General features: G+C 46.5%; 2 protein-coding genes and 1 non-coding gene across 3 annotated transcripts in view; 2 read left to right on the forward strand and 1 right to left on the reverse strand.

Moving 5' to 3' along the window:
• The first annotated feature begins 232 nt into the window (after positions 1–232).
• On the forward strand, positions 233–10,734 carry LOC135812581 (signal peptide, CUB and EGF-like domain-containing protein 1). The gene is made up of 6 exons (XM_065325903.1): positions 233–998; positions 4,987–5,091; positions 5,769–5,900; positions 7,209–7,331; positions 7,708–7,839; positions 9,881–10,734. Exons 1-6 carry the CDS (start codon positions 689–691, stop codon positions 10,219–10,221), a joined length of 1,143 nt encoding a protein of 380 aa, XP_065181975.1. The 5' UTR covers positions 233–688; the 3' UTR covers positions 10,222–10,734.
• On the reverse strand, positions 6,287–6,385 carry Trnay-gua (transfer RNA tyrosine (anticodon GUA)). Its single transcript has 2 exons — positions 6,349–6,385; positions 6,287–6,322 (listed from the first exon to the last, which is right to left on the reverse strand). It is a non-coding gene; the product is annotated as a tRNA-Tyr (tRNA).
• Positions 10,735–12,249: 1,515 nt separating the features above from the next.
• LOC135811730 (uncharacterized) overlaps positions 12,250–19,523 on the forward strand; it is a 32,667-nt gene continuing 25,393 nt past the window's right edge. Inside the window, exons 1-4 of the mRNA XM_065324969.1 lie at positions 12,250–12,918; positions 17,948–18,022; positions 18,320–18,376; positions 19,387–19,459. Of these exons, the coding sequence (XP_065181041.1) occupies positions 12,685–12,918; positions 17,948–18,022; positions 18,320–18,376; positions 19,387–19,459 (439 nt within the window). The 5' untranslated portion in view covers positions 12,250–12,684. The remainder of the gene's footprint in view (positions 12,919–17,947; positions 18,023–18,319; positions 18,377–19,386; positions 19,460–19,523) is intronic.

The following is a 19,523-nucleotide window of genomic DNA, read 5'->3' on the forward strand; positions in this document are numbered from 1 at the left end:
TAGGCATACGTACGTATAATGTAGGTAGGTAGATTGGACCATGCATTCGGGTATGTTCAGGACTGGTCGGAGCGTAATTCGTCACAGTGCTCGCACAGCACATGCACCTCACTAAGATATTCCTAAAACGCGGCCTGCCACTGTCTTCAGATGCATTGTTTCGTGTGGTTGTTACAGGCATGAAAACCTCGTCGCGAGCGTGCAAGTACAGGATAGGGGCCAAGGTGCTCGAACCTAAATTGCCGCAGCGGCAGCAGGCTCTTTGGCCGTGACACATCTGCGATGCTTCCACGTCGCAAGGAGCACAGGAGAACGTCTGGCAAACGGTCGTAACTGTCATAGCGCTGCTTTGTCGATACGGAGCTACTTCACCAGGCCAGTGTCACAATTGGTGACCTCCGAATCAATGATAGGTCAAGTATGACTTAACCGACACGAACGTCTTCAGATCAGCTGATTACACCGTGTCACAACTCAAGCAGAAATAAAACTCCCGACCCTGGAGAAAGGCTGAACTTGTATTTCAGCAACGTGTTACCGTAGCATACGTGTTTCCTTGTTCTCGAGAAGCTATATTTCTGTAGAGATTCCCTTCCACTATCATTGAGACCCATCAAGAGCTTCCCGCAGTCATTTGCTGATATTTCCTCTGGTTCTTTCGTGGTCTCGCTGTGTGCGTCTTGCTGTTATGGTGCAGAGGGGTGGGTGGTTCCTATGTCGAAGGAACGCCTTTCTGGTGATGAGTTTATCCCAAGCAGTTGCATGGACTGTGATGTCCACACTGCTGTGTTCGCTGATCTGTAGGCCACTGTCAGTCTCTGTGGCATCGGCACCAGCGTCACGGCCCCCTGCGCCTCTAGCCTACGCAGACGGTTCAACGTGGTCGTCAGTCCGTGCCTCTTATCCTGGCGTGCTGGCCAGAGCAAAACGACAGGCAGTTGGTGGGAGCTTTGCTGATATACTGAATGGGAGAGTGGATCCGAACTGCACTGCTGAAGGTAATGTCATTTCCCGTGCTTGTTATCGAATTGTTGCGTCAGTTATACTTTGGTAACACGATTTTTAACTCGCCTCATCATGAGGTACGACAACAATGCCAAGTTCTAGTCGTGATCAGCGCAACTATAACCCTTTCCTTGTACATCTACACACTATAGCAATGACGAGACCATGTGATCGCACCTACGAAAGCCGAACAGCCCGCTATTCGGAGACCGTGTAAGGCAGATGCTGTGGAGGATTGTTGAGCGAAAATGAACAATACAATATTTATGGAAGTACGACGAGCAAAACGCTGTTCGCCACACGCTCTAGTAAATAATCATGGAAAGATCGCAGCAGCAAATCGTGCTTTGCTGAACGTCTTCCAGGACCTGGAGAATGTCATAAATCATCATTATTATTTTTATTCTGATAAAGAATGATGTCCTGAGGAGCATGAAATGGCTTTCTTGTGAATAAGGAGAATGTTGAAGCTAAGGGCATGGAAGGTTGTCAGTCGTTCACCAGAGTGGGTGAGGTAGGAACAATGCAGGAACCACTCCGTTGCAAGATTGTGTTTGCGTTCAGCATTGATTATGTAAGGTTTCAGAATTTCCCAGACGCTCTAGGGCTGTTGAAGGGATCCCGCCCGTGTAGGATAGACTGTCAAATGCTAAGGCAAAAAAGTGGCGATTTCCACTGCACACACACACACACACACACACACACACACACACACACACACACACACACACACACACACACACACACACACACACACACACACACACACACACACACACACACACACACACACACACACACACACACACACACACACACACACACACACACACACACACACACACACACACACACACACACACACACACACACACACACACACACACACACACACACACACACACACACACACACACACACACACACACACACACACACACACACACACACACACACACACACACACACACACACACACACACACACACACACACACACACACACACACACACACACACACACACACACACACACACACACACACACACACACACACACACACACACACACACACACACACACACACACACACACACACACACACACACACACACACACACACACACACACACACACACACACACACACACACACACACACACACACACACACACACACACACACACACACACACACACACACACACACACACACACACACACACACACACACACACACACACACACACACACACACACACACACACACACACACACACACACACACACACACACACACACACACACACACACTTGTACTTACTTGTACTTGCTCACTGCCAAAACTGGTCACGTGGGTCTCCCCGGGAGAGGGGAGAGAGACTCAAAAGGAATCTTGGAAAGATGACTCAATTGGCCATTGAACCACCCAGCGGCCGACACCCCCTGAAATCCCCAAACTAGGGTGGACTTGAAATGATCCCACTTATGGGCTCACCACACCTCAGTAAGTGGGTGAGGACAAGGTGCAGAAAAAGGATTGACGGCATCAGGGTATCCGTCCCGGGATCCAACTGCAGGTACCCCTGCCCCCAGTGAAGGTAATACTTGGTACTAGTGTGGGTGGCTAAATCAGAGTGGATCTGATATAAGCTTCACTAGCACCATTGATTACACAAGAGTTAATCTAGCCAGAAGCTGTCCATGGTTAACAGGTATGTATACTTCAAATAGAAAGTATATGAACCCTGAAACCAACAAAGGTGGTAGGTACAACAATACACCTTCAAGCAGCCGAGTCCGTTGGCAACAGGCCCAACACTATCTGGCATAAGTGTACCCACCAACCGAACTAGCTGGCACACACACACACACACACACACACACACACACACACACACACACACACACACACACACACACACACACACACACAAACACACACACACACACACACACATACACGTACGCACACACACACACATACACACGCTCACACACTGCGCTCACTACCCTGAGGAAGAGTGTTCAAACACGCAGTGCGCAATGCCCGGTGGACGAGCGAGGTTAGGCGTAGGTCTATGTGTGTACTTCAAAGTCCATGTATGTGCTCATGTATGTATGTGTGTTTTGAACGTAAGGGTCTTACAAACGAATGTAGCGGCATTATGATCGTGCACTGTATACACTATACCCTCAAGCGATGGAGAAATCGCTGCTATCCCACTCAGTGCCATACACACCGCCACTGGATGTTCTCACCAGTTACCTGTAGGTACACAGCGTTACTTGATACAGGAAGACTCTTAAAATAGCCAGCCGCTGTGACCGAGTGCTGCAAGGCACTGCGACGTCGCGAGACACGGTTTACATCACAACGAAACTTAATCCACGGTTCTAGACCTCTTCGTGATCACACGTGCTATGTGGTTCAGCCGTTTTGAAATCATGTCTTCGCTTTGAGGTGCAGTTGTTCGAGGTCAGCTGTACGATCCAGTTCTAGAATATAATGCGGCAATTGTAGGGCATTCGTCGTGCCAGCGCTCGTCCCCTCTCCCCACGTCCAAGTGTAGTCAGTGGAGCTCTGAACCTAGTGGTGATGTTTGTCATGACTTGCGCCCAGTGGCTGCCGCCTCATTGTCTAGTACCTTACTTAGGATTCATGATGGGATCGCACGAATGTTGTGAAAAACAACACAATTGGCATCATCAACTGATGCTCTTCCCTTTCGATTTCCTGCCGGTAAGGTTCACAGGAAGGAATGAAGTAGATGCGGAAATCTCTCTTCTTCCATCTTTTTGTAAGATGTACCCTCAGGGTTTAGCGCTAGGCGCATGGAGATATTGGCAGCCTCCAATACGGTCTGGCACATCGCTGTCAGCCCTAAACTGGGCAATGTTGACTTCTGGTTTTCTCAAGATGTGCGGTCTGAGCATCTCAGTACTCAGCGGGGTGTGAGATTGTGAATTAGTGTGTTTGGTAAATGACCCGGCTGCGACAGCGCACAGATCACGCGGCCCCTGAAAAAGGCACACATTATCTCATCTCGCACATCCTGAATACACACGCAAACACGAGCGACGTGCAGAATGGGCAGAAACTTCACGCTTACATTACACTAAATTTAGAGATGTAAGTTAGGTAAGTGACTATAAGCTAGTGCATGGAGACTCAATGAACCAAAGTACATCTGGTATGTAAACTGTCCAGGGCAGACGAGATCCAGTTCGCAATTCGCTCAGTTTGTCATCCAACGGTTCCACCCTTGCTTGTTGTCCAGGTACTTTTATTTCGCCAGAAATCACCATAAAACCACAAAATGAGTCGGGAGTGCGTGGCAGCAGTGGAGCCGTTCGATGTTGGGCCTGTGCGTCACCATTTCAGCGGCCTTCCTCGCTACGTACTCAAACACCTTTCATCTGATATGGTGCTGAGATAAAGTGATGAGTCTCCAGGTCGATGGAGTACCGTTTGTGACCAATAAACCGTTTGCGATATTGTACAAACAGCGCTGGCGTTGCGACGATCATGGGGAAATATTCTGTTCTAGTTTGGTCGGACAACGCACGGAACATTTTTGAGGCACTGTCACCATGGTCACAGAGGGTGTCCAGATATTGAGCTTAATATCGTACGAGATCATTCCGGGTACCATTGGAACTAACAAATGGCACTCTTGCAGTGTTATTCAGCTTCACTATCTTCAGTGGTTGGTTGGTTTGGTTGGTTGGTTTATTTTAATTCGCACAATAAACGGGAACTAGGCCCAATGATATAAAGGCGAACGGATAAGCCGCATTTAGAAAAGAGAGGACAGAAATTAGAAAATTACGAAAGAAGAAGTATCTGACAGAGGAGTCAAGCGAGTATCAGGGGTGCCAGGGTGGTCGAGGAGAGCTAGGGGAGGGCTAGGGCAGTGCTGTGCGGCTTTTCCATCCACCGAAATTCAATGATAGTGTTTGCATTTTGTGTTGTATGCAGACGAGCAAGGATTTATCTGCCCACTGTTCGCACGCTGCTATAACTTGCCAGATGGACTGACATGTGTTTGTGGAGAGCCCACTGCTGGCATGCCATGCCCCGGAGGTAAGTGTGCCTGTGGTCCAGTGTGGACCGCACCGCTTCTGTTGATATCCTCCCTGAATGCGAATGGCATGCTACTTATCTGCACTTAACCTACCGCTCTATCTTTCTCTCTCTCTCCCTCTGTCTGTCCTTCTGTTTCTCTGTTTCTTTGTGAGTCTCTACCCCCTCCTCTCTCTCTCTCTCTCTCTCTCTCTCTCTCTCTCTCTCTCTCTCTCTCTCTCTCTCTCTCTCTCTCTCTCTCTCTCTCTCTCTCTCTCTCACACACACACACACACACACACACACACACACACACACACCTCAGACCTCAGACATGCCCATCGCGGAAGCGATGATAGCGAACAGCTATGTTAGACATAGCAACTTGTGCTGGGATTACACCATTCAACACACACGTACACACACACACACACACGCACACATACACACACACACACACACACACACACACACACACACACACACACACACTCACTCTCTCTCTTTCTCTTCTCTCTCTCTCTCTCTCTCTCTCTCTCTCTCTCTCTCTTTCTCTCACTCTCTCTCTCACTCTCTCTCTCTCTCTCTCTCTCTCTCTCTCTCTCTCTCTCTCTCCTTTGAGTGTGAGTGTGTGTTCATGATTGTTTGTCTGGTTTTCTTCATCTTTCTCCTCCTCTCTGTATCTCTATCTGCTGTAGATTTAGATGAGTGTTTCGTGGGTACGCACAATTGTGGCTCTGGTGGCCGCTGTGAGAATAACTTCGTCGGCTTCATGTGTTCCTGCGACATGGGATATATGCTGGACAGCACCGCAGCAGAACAGTGTGTAGGTATGTAACCACACTATACATGTACACCATACCAGTACTGAGCAGTTCGAGCCACAAAAACTGAGCCTCGGGACCAAAGACTGCCCTGAACGTTTCAAGACGTTGTGTTTGTGTAAGGTCTCTCAACTGTGGCCGTTGAGAAGGTGTTGATACGTTTGTTGACGTATTACCCATTGCATATTGTTCTCGACCTTTTTCACCCATTCTCAGAAAGGCATAAAGAATCCACTCTGCTGAATAATGAATACCCTTATGTCTGTGGGCTCCAAGACCAAGGATTTTTCGTTATTCATTTAGTTTTCGTCTTCCTGGCCATCTGCTGACATACACCCTCACATTCAGTAGAAGAAGAGGAAAAAAAAAGATCGAAGAAAAAAATAAAAAAATCCTTCGAGCCGGATTCGAACCAGCGACCTAAAGATGACTGCGCACTCCAGAGGTGCACACACTACAGTCTTCCGCTCTACCAACTGAGCTATCGAAGGAGACATGTAACATTGCGTCTCCTAGGCTGAAAACAAGCTGTCACACGGCCGGAGGATGGCTACTGTAATCGAGCACTTTCAAGTTAGACCAGAGGCTGGTCTAACTACATGTATTACTTCGGTAGACCCGCCGTACTTTTAGCTGGTTTTCAAATGTTCTGTTGTTGACTAAGCATGATTGCAATCGGTACAACCAGGTTGCAACGTAACAGTCGATAACGCCGAGACCTCTGGTCGGTCGAGTTGCTCCTTGTACATCGGCACGTCGTCCCTACATCCCCTGTGTCTTGTTTTGTGTTTGTCTCGACATGTCTATTGGTAGAGCTGTTTTCTTAGTAAGACTTGAAACAAACAAACAAAAAAACAAAAAAACAGAGCTTAGGAGGCCAAGGTACATGACTGTACAGATGCCACGTTCAGCGAAGATGGAGTTACATAAATACTGTAATGTTCCACTAAACCTCCGACAAGTACCACACGAACAGTCCTCGGCTATACCATGCACGACGATGGTTCCCAAACTTTCACCCAGGAGGATATTATTACTAATCATTAGGAACTATAATGGACCTTCAGAGTTATCAAAAACCACTGTAATTATCTTGAGATTCTTTAACTGGTTTGAATGATTTCTACTTGGATATTTCAGAATCCTGATCCTGATGATGGCCCTGACTTAAAATATTGTTGAGGTTATAGAGTTAGCAGCACACCATTTGCTTTGGTGATAATATAGGATGTTCTTTGCTTTGCTGTGGCTGCAAAGGAGCTTTCGCACCGTTTGACAAACTGTTTCCCCATTTTTATGGTTTATGCATTGCAGATGTGAATGAATGTGCGGATTCCCAGTTGCCATGCCACTCGAAGGCAACATGTCTGAACTCCGTGGGCAGCTACATGTGCCAGTGTAGCTCTGGTTACCGTGGCGACGGGTTTGAATGTACAGGTAAGTCAGAGTTCTGTTGGAAATACTCAGTATGCTACTTTGAGGGTTCCATGAAGAGTGGTCCAATCGAGTGGAGTCCCTTCCAGCGAGAGTCTCAGGAATTTCTTATCAACCTATGAAGCATGAACTGGAAACACACGTCATCAGTTCACTATAATGCTCCTGAATGAAAATTGGAGGTTTTTGGCTGTTGACCAGTTGACTCTTCATACACCGCCAGTGCATGCCCACGTGCATGCCCACAATTTTATCACAGTGGCCCTTGCTTACAGGACTCTCAGCTTCTGCTCCAAGTGTAAGAAAGTCACTGTGTACATGGAAATGAGTACATGTACTGTCATTGCGCCTGTTTTATGTGACTCCATTTTCATTGCAGATGTGAATGAATGCGATGTGGATCAGTTTGCGTGCCATGTGAACGCAGTGTGTGAGAACACACTCGGCAGCTTTCGATGCCAGTGCGCGGAGGGTTTTACGGGAGATGGAAGAAACTGCTTAGAGATACCAGGTAGGAGTTTGCAAGGCATTCCCTACAGAGATGAGAATGAGGTTATCACATATGCTTGGTATGGAGTACAGTCAACTTCGCTAATAAGGACTGCGGATATAACGTCAATTCGCGAATAACGACAGAATTTCCAATCTAACTGTAATACATATAATGAGACTTCGGGTATAAGGACGCTTCGCGAATAAGGACACTTTCCTGATACCCCGCCGAGTGTCGTTATACGCAAAGTTGACTGTACCGTATTTCCGGGGTGTTAGCCGCACCGGGGTCTAAGCCGTACCCCCTTTTTTCGGACCTAAAATTCGGTTTTTTTGACATTCAGAGTATACATGTACATCAGGGAGTCGTACTCAAACTAGGGAGGTGACACGGCACAGAAATCCGTGTCACAGGGGTTGACTCGCACCCGTGACCCCTCGTTGTTATTTTTGGAATAGTTCAGTCCAGTCCAGTCCGAAAGGTCATACTCGGATCGACTCGCCTTCTGTACTTCACCTCCAAGCGTGCAACGCAAGACCCGCAAAGTATGATTTTTCTGTGGCGAACGATTTTGCCATTGATCAAGTTTTTATTGGAGTGCTCAGGCATACTACGATTGCTCAGACGTCCCGAGCACGCTTGTTCAGGTTCTCTATTTTTGACGAGCCGGTCCTACAGCCCCCTATTGTACATGTATCTAACGACGTAGGAGCTGACAATGTAAGAGGATTTCCCTGGAAATAATGATGATGGTGGTGTGACTGCTGCAGGAAAAATGCTGGCTGTTTATGACAGTATGACTAGATGTACAATGTAGCTCTCTTGTATGGTACTTAACCCCTGCTATAAATGTGTTATTTAGGAAGACTGGTGTATTGTGCAAGTCATAAAGAAGAAATGGGGCAGATACACGACTTACAATTTTCAAAAACCAGCTTCGTGTTATGTGTAATTTGTGTCAAAATTGTAGTATTTAGACATGACAATATCATTGGCTGTACTTCTCTAATATGGTACATAACCCCTGCTATAAATGTGTTATTTAGGCAGACTGGACCATTGTGCAAGTCATAAAGAAGAAATGGGGCAGATACACGACTTACAATTTTCAAAAACCAGCTTCGTGTTATGTGTAATTTGTGTCAAAATTGTAGTATTTCAACATGACAATATCACTGGCTGTACTTCTCTTATATGGTACTTAACCCCTGCTATAAATGTGTTGTTTAGGAAGACTGGTGTATTGTGCAAGTCATAAAGAAGAAATGGGGCAGATACACGACTTACAATTTTCAAAAACCAGCTTCGTGTTATGTGCAATTTGGGTCAATTTTTAGTATTCGGATTAACCTAGGATACGACTCTGAAAAGTTCTGAACAGTTACCGCAACACTACACGCCGTTTCATAACTGCTGCTGTTGCCATCACTACTATCAAGTAGTTCGGACTTGGCAGGAGCTAAAAAAATTGCTGGTAGTCTTTCAAAGAATACTGGCGAGTGATGGGCTGTAAACGAAATGTGCTGCCGCAATAATTTCAAAAACTAGACACCCATGCGGCACGCTTGGAGGTGAAGTACAGAAGGCGAGTCGATCCGAGTATGACCTTTCGGACTGGACTGGACTGAACTATTCCAAAAATAACAACGAGGGGTACGGGTCACGGGTGCGAGTCAACCCCTGTGACACGGATTTCTGTGCCGTGTCACCTCCCTAGTTTGAGTACGACTCCCTGATGTACACGACTACACGTACATTGTACATGTAAGCCGCACGTCAGATATTGAATTATTGTTCATCCAAACTTGATGGGTAGTGTCATCAAATCGACTGGATGCCATGTACATGTACATGTACGTGGTGCTAGTTTGAGATTTGAGCTCCAAGCCAATGCTTGCGCGTGACTGCCCTGCAACTGCATACAAATTTGAGCCATTAGAGGCCATCATCAGGATTGATAATTTTCTGGCGAATGCTATAGTATAGCATTTACCTATAAAATGGCTTTCTGATGTACGTTTCCTGTGTTTTCTATCCTAATGGTTTCACATCATCGCAGCTCCACAAACAACAGAAGCGGCAATACAGATCAGCTCCCGGACTAACCCATCCGCAACTCTCGCCCCGATTTCTGCTGCACCCGCCCGGCCCGAGATCACGACCAGGACCAGTGGTGTTGACGTCATGACCTTGGCTGCGGACGCTAACGTCATAGCGCAGCCCGGCAATCACAATGCCAATGGCCACAACAACGGCGAGGACCACAGTGCTAGTGACCAGGATGACAGTCTCTGGGGCCACGATTCCGACAGTGAAAGCGAGGACAGTCGGGCTAGCAATGACGACTCTAGCAATTCGGAAAGCAGTGGAAGTTCAAGCTCTAGCTCTTCCGGCGATTGAGTCAGCACTAAAATTTCCCATCATCCAGATACTGAGGGGATATATCGGCACTGATTCACAATATCACAGGACAAACTTAGGCCAAAACTGAATGTAGTAATCTATTATTTTACACCCTCTATTTTCCGAATTCCTTGAATGATTGATCACCCTGACTTGAGCAATACTTTTCTGAGTTTGTATGACATCATCAGCCAGAAAGACGTGGAAAATATTCCTCAAGTACATTTTAAATCATGTGGAGGAATTCTGCTCATGTACCAAGTACAATGTATGCGAGGAGAAGAGAGCTATGGCTTCTCAAATAGACGCTGTTTCCTGATTTATGACGTCGACAATGTGAAGGATGCCTGCTGTAGGGATGCGCAAACTCAGTGTGTGTATCCTCCGAGACCATTCCCACATCTTCACTGTCCAAACGCAGTGATCGTATTCATATTCGCTTCACACGAGCTCCTTCTCACGATATTTAAAATTATTATCAATGAAAAAATCACTTTATCATCTCAAGAATTGCAGTATGTGTACTTCCAAGAGTACACAGCCCTCGTGTACTCTTGGTACTTCGGAGAAGATGTCCCATTTGAAATGCTCTTCTTGAGTCCTCCCCTGTATTCATTCAAGTCAGTGCGCTCTGGACTCGGAACATCTTTCTTGTGCAATGTAGACCATGGTAGACACCAGGGAATAGTACAATATTATGGTATTGTACTACTCCCTGGTAGACACAGCCTGGTCATTGACCAGGGCAGGCTATAGCCTGCTGAGTAGGCTGAAAATTATTGTGCCTGAACTGCACCACTTACATGTCCACTTACATGTACACTACATTGTATAGTGCTCTGGAGGCCAAACCATCACCAGAGATACAGACTTTACAGAGCCGCTCCGTTTCCAGCACGACAATCACCTCGTGAACACCATTACCAACATGTATACTGTGAGAGACTCACCTCCTCTCCCCTGACTCACTTGTCAGGTCTGCATCTGCCACTAAGGTGAAAAGGCATAGTGGTGGCCTGCGGAAGCGAAGGTTATATGTAGCTTGTGTGTTTCTGAACATTCAAGTGATGCTAACGCGGATCCCGCGAATATTATTATTCTGCTTATACAAGTAGAAGCGTGGATCAGTACTCAAGCTCACGATGGTGGTGATTTCCCCGAAATACTGTCAAGGTATTGAGCAGGGAGTGGTGCCTTTTTGCAGGTTGCGGAGTTTAAGGTTCAATTGGCTTGTCGTGTGGTCTGGATGGCAGTGGCGAGTCAGTCAAAATGTCAAGTCAGGTCCGCGGGTAAACCGGGGGGGGGGGGGGCAATGTGGGAGCGTCCAACTTCCTTGTAACATTATCGTCAAGGTCGCTGCCACTACATGCATTTTGAACATACTAGTACTGACTGCAAAGGCATTGTTTCTGCTCATCCACACTGCCACATGCGTTCCATTACGCATCGCTCACCTAATGCCACAGCTACTGGGTTCCACGGAAAAAGGAACATTGATTTTCAACTGCCTCAAACTACTAAGTCTTATGAATGGTATTTCAATGTATCTATGCTTCATTTACATCAACCTCGAGCACACTTTGCGTGTCAACAGCTAATTACTTTAAAAGGTGTATAATTATGACTCGCCCAATGCGATTAATCTTTCCATTGTCTCGGCCTGGCCAGATTTCCCACTTCTCAGGGGTTTCAGTGCAAAGAATGCAAACTTGGTGACATGTGCCTGCTGCTGGTGAGAAATGCACTGCCAAAAAGGAACAAGTGATTCTCTCAGCTCTTGAAAGAGGAAGCACAATTTTGTTCTCACCTGTCTCGAAGAGTTGTCAGAAACTAGTGAGTAATGTGGGTCTTCTAGCTAGCAGTGTAGCCTGTAGGGATGTTGTCGATCGACGACACGATTTTGACACTGTCATCGACCCCTAGGTCTACGCACAGGCACCGCCGCGAAGTGCCTGATCTGGTTCTGACTTCGCCACACTCGCGTCAGGAATTCCGGCTTCCCACAAGTGCCCCCTTTTGTCACACACTCACGATCGCAAGGAGAGGATGACAGCCACAGGAGCGCAACTCTGCGATGGACACGAAGCACTTTCGGTCGCTCCGCGCAGGCCAGGAAGAACGAGTCAGGCAGGACTTCTACATCCACGTGCTAATATTGTGTAGGCATACCGACACGATGTGTTTCTCACCTCTGTTTCTCGCCGCATGTCCATATCCAGGCGCTAGGCCTCGGGATCGCTGGAAAAGTAAAAAATATTTTAGCGACGTGCACGAAAAGGTCGTTGCTTGATGTCACTCTCACACTAGAGTCACAGACTAGCCGGAGGTGCTAGGTGCTCGGGTGGCTAGCTCCGAGAGTTCATCTTCCGTTCATATTCAAGTTTTGTCTTTTAGGAATTTTTGTAGCTGTGTTTTTTTCTAGTTTAGCACTCGGCCAGTTTCTAGCTTGTTGTTTTGAATATGCCTCTTGTCATACAACATACGAAACAGTGTGAGCTATGTGGCTCCGCGAATACAGGAATGCAGTCGCAAAAACGCACCACAGTTCTTTCGTGGTTTGTCCAGAGGAGAGCTTTCAGTCTTCAACAGCTAGTGATGGCGTTGCTCATACTCAACCTGGTGAACGCCCGGAGTGGGGTGCGAGCGGAGGGATGGAGCGGCTTGGACCGGGAGGAGTGCAAGGCCCAGTGCGAGGTATGGTGTAGTATGCTTTAGTGAGGGGAGTACGAAAGTCCCCTTCAACATCTAGAACTCGTCAAGCCGGAGAGAATAATGTTCGCGTTTGATTAGATTAAGCCGAAATAATTTTTCCCGGACTATTGTTGGGTATCATGGGGAAACAAGGCTGAAACAATGTAGTAAACTCCTGCTGTGAACGTTCTCCGATACGATGTTGTGATAAGAATAATCTGATGACGCCTGGCTCCGCAGTGGACTGTAGTCTGTAGTGTACAACACAGCAGATGTAACTATGAACACCAGTAATATACAGCGTCATGTAAACAGAGGCAGCACTCAGGCCGGATAATGATTATGTGTTTCGATGACTCACAGCGGCAATAATGGGTGACACGTAATTACTGTCCAATCCCTCTCATATCATCATGTGATTGTGCATCATGTACAGTGGAAGATATTCGGAACCGATCATACCTGTAGCTACATACATTTTTGTTGTGATAGGCTCTGATGGACATGCATTGGCGCTCCTTAGAGTACTGTCTGATGGTCTCGTGTTGGTGACCTCGTTTTGGTGTGAAACTCAGTGGAGTACCAATAACCCTGTTCCATTTTGTGCAACGTGCGTGCCAGCGATTGAAGTATGATGTACCCACCCAGTCTATGGTTTTGAAGGCGGTGGCTGGCAATCAGGACTTGACTCATCTTGTGCCCTACAGTCAAGTTAGATAAGCATGTTACGGTGTGACAATAGAGGTGCAGAGTTATTAGACACCTCTCCCGGGCTAAAACCACCCCCAGCAAAGCTGCAAAGACTTGAACATGTCTATAACCCGAAACTCACATAGGGAGTGAGATGATTCGAGTACAAACACATGGTTGGCGAGTGAAATCCAGTCCCTGCCCCAGGTTCTGCATGCGTAAGATGCACATACATGTAGCTGGTGCATAGCAGGCACACATAAATCCCTGGTCGTGCGAGACCGGGGCTGGATTTCACTTGCCAATGCAGTGCGTGGCTGGATGCGATCTGTGCACAGTATAAGACATCCTACATTCTTCCTCTGACAGTGCTGGGGGGTACATCCCCAATACGCATACCTGAACTGAATGCAGTGATTGCATGTGCTGCACGAATATTCTTGTGAACAGGCTCTGTTATAGATTACCTTGAGAAGTATTTTCACGATTTCCCCCCCCGAGGTGCAGTTTGAGCAGGTTGCTTGTCTGAAATGTGTACTCCAGGACCCCAGATTGGGCATGTGTTCTCCACGGAATTTCCTTGGGGAGAGTATTCACGATGCCCCCGAGGTGCAGTTTCAGCAGGTGCCTTGTCTAGCGCATACACACCTGGGCCACAGACTGCTCCAGGAGTGAACGAGTCAGGCAGTCTTTGCGCAGGGATGCAGCGTGGTCCTCTTTCTGTGCAGTCACAGTGCATGCATCCTGACAGATGCGAGCAGTGTATCCAACTTACTGCATACCTGGCAAATTTGCAAACCTGGGATCGGGGCAATGACGCACCTACCATATTTCCCCGATTGTAAGTCGCACCTTTTTACACTCTACTTCAAAAACAAAGAAGAGGGTGCGACTTACACTCGAGTATGACTTCCTACTCATGTGTGTATTGATACAATTTGGTTCAGACCTAAAAATGGGTTGCAACTTATAATCGGGGGAATACGGTAGGTATGAAAACGTATCTCCAAATGTACCTGGGAGGCATGCCACAAATGCACTTTTGGGTCCCTATTGTCACCCTCGATATCAGGACGGTCCGACCAAATCGGGGTGGGTGGCAGGTATGTTGCCGTGGTGATGTATTTGAACGTCTGCCAGTTGGTGTCATATTCATTCTCCTGGAAAGCATCCATTGTGATCCAAGAGATGCGACTAGTTTATAATTGAACCCATGGAGCTACGAGGCATAGAATTGTGAGCCTTGGTGCTCTCAGCCATGGAGCCATGAGCCACGTTACAACTGAGCAAAATTATTTCATCGCTGATTGTGTTTTATCGTGAAGCTCTGAGCAACGAAAACTTACCAACAAGTCCTTCTGTTGGTTGCATTGTTGGTAGCTAGTAAGTAGGTTGTGTGTCTTGAGAGATAGAGAGGGAGGCAAGGTTTCAGGTATGTTACAGTGTATCTATGAACACCATGGAGGTAGTGAGGGGGAAGGATACAGGCATGGGCAACAATAGCTAACAGTCGGAGTCACCCATGGTAGCTGTGCCCTTGCAGCAGACTCAGCACCACCCTCAGCTTTATGACAGCATGATTTTTATTTTTATTTTTTTACCATGTTCAAATTCCCATCTCGAAAAATAATAAAGAAAAACAATGGTACTGAGACTAGGACGAACGTGACAACTACTGAGCAGGGGCTGCACCGAGACGCAGCAGTGATGGTGGGGCATTGATGGCTCTGCCGACCTGAGGTCTCGACATCATGGCCAAAAACACGCACCAAAACAAAAGATAGAGCCGTACGAGTCAGCAACGTGAAAAGAAAGGAAGGGTTAACACCAGCGAGTGTGTGGGAGAAACTGTGAGACTATTAACAATCATGGCATGGCTATCATTATACTCGTCCAATCTCCTTCGGCTTTTGAATTTTGATTAACTTAATGTGCCTTGCAATACCTTTACCAGCTGCTATCATAATAATGGGAGCATTCATGGAAAGAGCAGTTTTGAAGACCTTATCCCACTAGCCTTGCATTGATTCCAGGCTCAATTCCTAGGGATGAAATTTGCATCTTTCAGAATTTGCACCCAGGGTAGAGAGTCACATTTCGGTAAATAGCCAAAGTATGCTGTTGTCACGGCAAATCTCAGCTTGACATCAACCCATGCATGTGTACGACTGTGGCATACAGTGCACACTAGTGCAGTGATTCTGGGAAATAATAATTGCCATGGTATGGAAGACTGTACCTCTGAGTGGGGCCACTGTATGCCGTCCTAGTGAATAGCATTTATTCATTTTATTTATCGTCTCCACTTCATGGCGCATAATAATACATAGCCAATACAAGAAAGGGAGGGTGAATCCATCCACGGAAAATAGCATTCAATGTAGTGTGCAGCCATCTGCAAGCTGGTCTCCTTTACTTCGAAGTACTACTCTCCATTAGTGTACCATACAACACGATTGTGAGAGCTGAAACTTACTTGTATCAGTACTTGTGATGTAGTAAAACGAAATTAGGCTTTCTTTTCAAGATGCTTGTCCTGTGTTGAATTGAGTTCAGTCACGTCTACATGACATTGTCTATTACCATCCTACTTCCAAGTAATAGCGCACAGTAATAGTGATCACTGCTTGGTACTGGGAGAAGCACGAGCAGACTGACTAGCTGTGCAAGTATGGCAATCTTCCACCTGCTGCAATCCACCCACCAGTGGAGCCACTTGGCGGTTCTTACTTTGCTTGCTAATGAGCCTGCTTACGTGCACACGTAGTCATAAACATGTCGTGACTTCTCAGACGGAAATAATAGACGATGTGGAATATCTGAAAAGGAAATATGAAAGGGGCATGGTGTGTGCATTGAATGTGCTACTGGCAGTAATGTAGTATGAGAGAGAGAGAGAGAGAGAGAGAGAGAGAGATAGAGAGAGAGAGAGACAATCTGAATGTTACAGTTGGACAATATTGTTGCTTTTGGCAGTACTTGTCGTCGTGCACTTGGAAAGCTGTGTTTGTTTTATTATGATCAATTGAGGTGAAAAATGTGATTACGCAATAATTATTACAAAAGCACAAAGGGATAGTCATGTTGGAAATGTCAGGAGTGGTAGTCAGGGTAGTAGTGAGGCTAGGTATGTACTAGTGGGCTGGTCATAATGATCTGTACCATAGCTTGGACGCTGACCCCCAGCCCCTTCTCTTGCAGATGCACGTGTTCTCAGATAGGTAGTGAAAGGTGGTGTCTTTGTGCTCCGCCCGTGCAACACAGCAAACAACAACAGAGTTGCATAGCCAGTGGCTGGCAATGGCATGAATTCTTGTCACATCAGTCCTGAGTGGGTACTTGAACTCTCTTAAGGCTAGAGGGTATGTTGTCAGGAGAGCCTAGTGTTTGTATGAAGTACATCAGTGTATGAGCAGGACAGTACTTGGTGGTGGTGGTAATCCATTTTTTTTCATTTTTGTGAATATCCACTGGAGCTTGGGGGCCCACTGCCACTTAAAGTCTTTAGGTGGCAGACAGAGACAGGACAAGAGTTAGCTCGTGTCAAACATGAGTATTTTTCACATATACACATACAATATTATGTACATGTAGGTGTTCAAGGTGTCAGCTTCACGTTGGGAATACTTAATGTACTTACTCAGTAGTATAAGTGACCCTTGTCAGTGCAGGTCATATTTCCATCACTGAAAGGTCCTAGGCGCCAAGATCATGATAATGTGGTGTATAGGTATGGCGACTGAAATCCAATCCCCAGTCTGTAGACTATAAAGCTGTTCTTCTCAAGAATCGCCCGCCAATGTGTATGGCTGCAGTGCACAGGAATCTACTTCCACTTAGTTGATCTAGGGACTGCAATGGGATGACAAAATCATTAATAACAGTAGCTATAATCACACTCTGCAACAGTGGACCGTGTGGTTATCATACTTGCCACACAGTACTAGCACGTCATGCCCAGCGTACCATCATTAGACACCCTCCCCCCCCCCCCCCCCCGTCACAAGGTTTGGGAAGAGGGAAAACGTCCTTTTAATCCACACCAAAGACAGCTACATTTGGTAGGCCTTGCTCCATGAGATTGTGCATGTTGCCATCAGACAGCACTTGTATGATTGTTCACTACTTTGTTTCTACAATTAACTTGAAATCACCTGTTCAACTTTGTCACATGACACAAGCTCATCTCAAGCACTTGAAAGAAACTCTCTGGTATGTGGAAACCAGCATATTATATGATGCAGAAACAGCTGCTGGAAAGAAATCCCGACAATGATTGTCGATGTCAGAAGCTGAGAACATGTTCAAACTCTCCTTTCTAACTGTGTGTTTGTGACACTAGATACAAATCCGCAGCGTTACTCGGGAACTCAGTCAGTACGCGGGCCAGGTGCATAAGGCTGAGGATGAACGTGATGTGAGTACATGTTTTATCCATTGATCTGAGGTGGAGCTGGATCGCCTGCTTGATTTCCAATTCCCAAGTATGTGCCATGCGTATTTCATTAACGTTGCCTCTTGAGAATTGTGCCGGTATTGCTTCCTTGTACCGCTCAATGAGCCTCGTTCTCACGGGAAACGAAGGGCCTTGCATGTGTGCGTGTGTGTATGTGTGTATATGTGTATGTGCGTGTGTGTGTGTGTGTGTGTGTGTGTGTGTGTGTGTGTGTGCGTGTGCGTGTGCGCGTGTGCGTGTGCGTGTTCTATTACATAGATGTGCAGCCGTGCCTGTGAACTACCGTCTTCAATCTGCTACAATGTAGCAACCTGCGTGAGTTAAATCCTGTAGTCTGCAGCATGTTGCAGCGAATCATTCTCTTTTTCCGTTCGCACTACCCACTCCACAACCTGTTACATGTTGTATCTCACTGACCTCTACCTGTTGGAAAATTCAGGTTACTAAGACGAATATAACGGTCAATGTTCGTCACGATTAAGTATCACTGGATATGGCCAAATTTCTGATTTCCCTCAAAGTTGGCTCCTTTTATCCTTGGGTGGATCTCGTTCACTCACTTTGACAGTTTGGTCCAGAAACCCTCCGTTCCTTCGATATTTGACAAAAGTCAAAAATCGCCTAAATACGCACTGAAACTAGATGCAAGAACGAGAGATCAATGCTGCTCACAACAACACAGCGCAGCCAAACCAACTATGTTCGCACACCGAACCAAGTCACCTAGTAATGGTCAGCCATCCAACTGTTGACTGGCGACCTGCTGAGGCCCTCGAACAAATCGATCAATTCAACCTGTCCAATGGCGACCATTACGAAGGCCTTGTTTAGCATGTTTATGTATGTGTCTGTGTAACGCTATGTATGTGTTTGTGTAACGTTATGTGTGTGTTTGTGCAACGTTATGTGTGTGTATCTGTATGTGTGTATGTGTGTGTGTACGAGTTGGTGCCAACTCTCACCAAGCCCCGATGACAAGACTAGCATTTTGCCTGTATTCTCCTCTGCCCTGTGGGCCGGTAGCGCCTTGGCCGGTGTCATGCTATCCCCATGCCACCCGCATAGCACTATAATTATACTGATCACGTACACTGCCTTGGCACTGAAACACTAGCAATGCATACCTGCCATGGGACAACACCTATAGTGAATAAGACCACACAGCCCCGACTATAGCCCCAGTCTTCTGATGATTGGTTTTCAGCATGAAACTCGTCAGTAGAGACATTTAATCACTTTTTGTTCCACCGGATTTTAGTTTGTATGTGTATGTCTGTATTTGTGTACGGTATGTGTTTGAATGCGTGCATATCGATGTGTTTCAGCAACAAGACCCGGCATGCCTGACACGATGTTGGCTGGAGCTCAACGCTGCTGGTGTTTTTCCTAATAGAGGAAGTGAGTTACTTGAATCGGCTTTGCAGAACTGACTGTCTTCATTTTCTTTTATGTTCTAGAGTGT

This window comes from Sycon ciliatum, chromosome 3 (assembly GCF_964019385.1).
Source record: "Sycon ciliatum chromosome 3, ocSycCili1.1, whole genome shotgun sequence".
In the NCBI taxonomy this organism is placed as follows: Eukaryota; Metazoa; Porifera; class Calcarea; order Leucosolenida; family Sycettidae; genus Sycon; species Sycon ciliatum.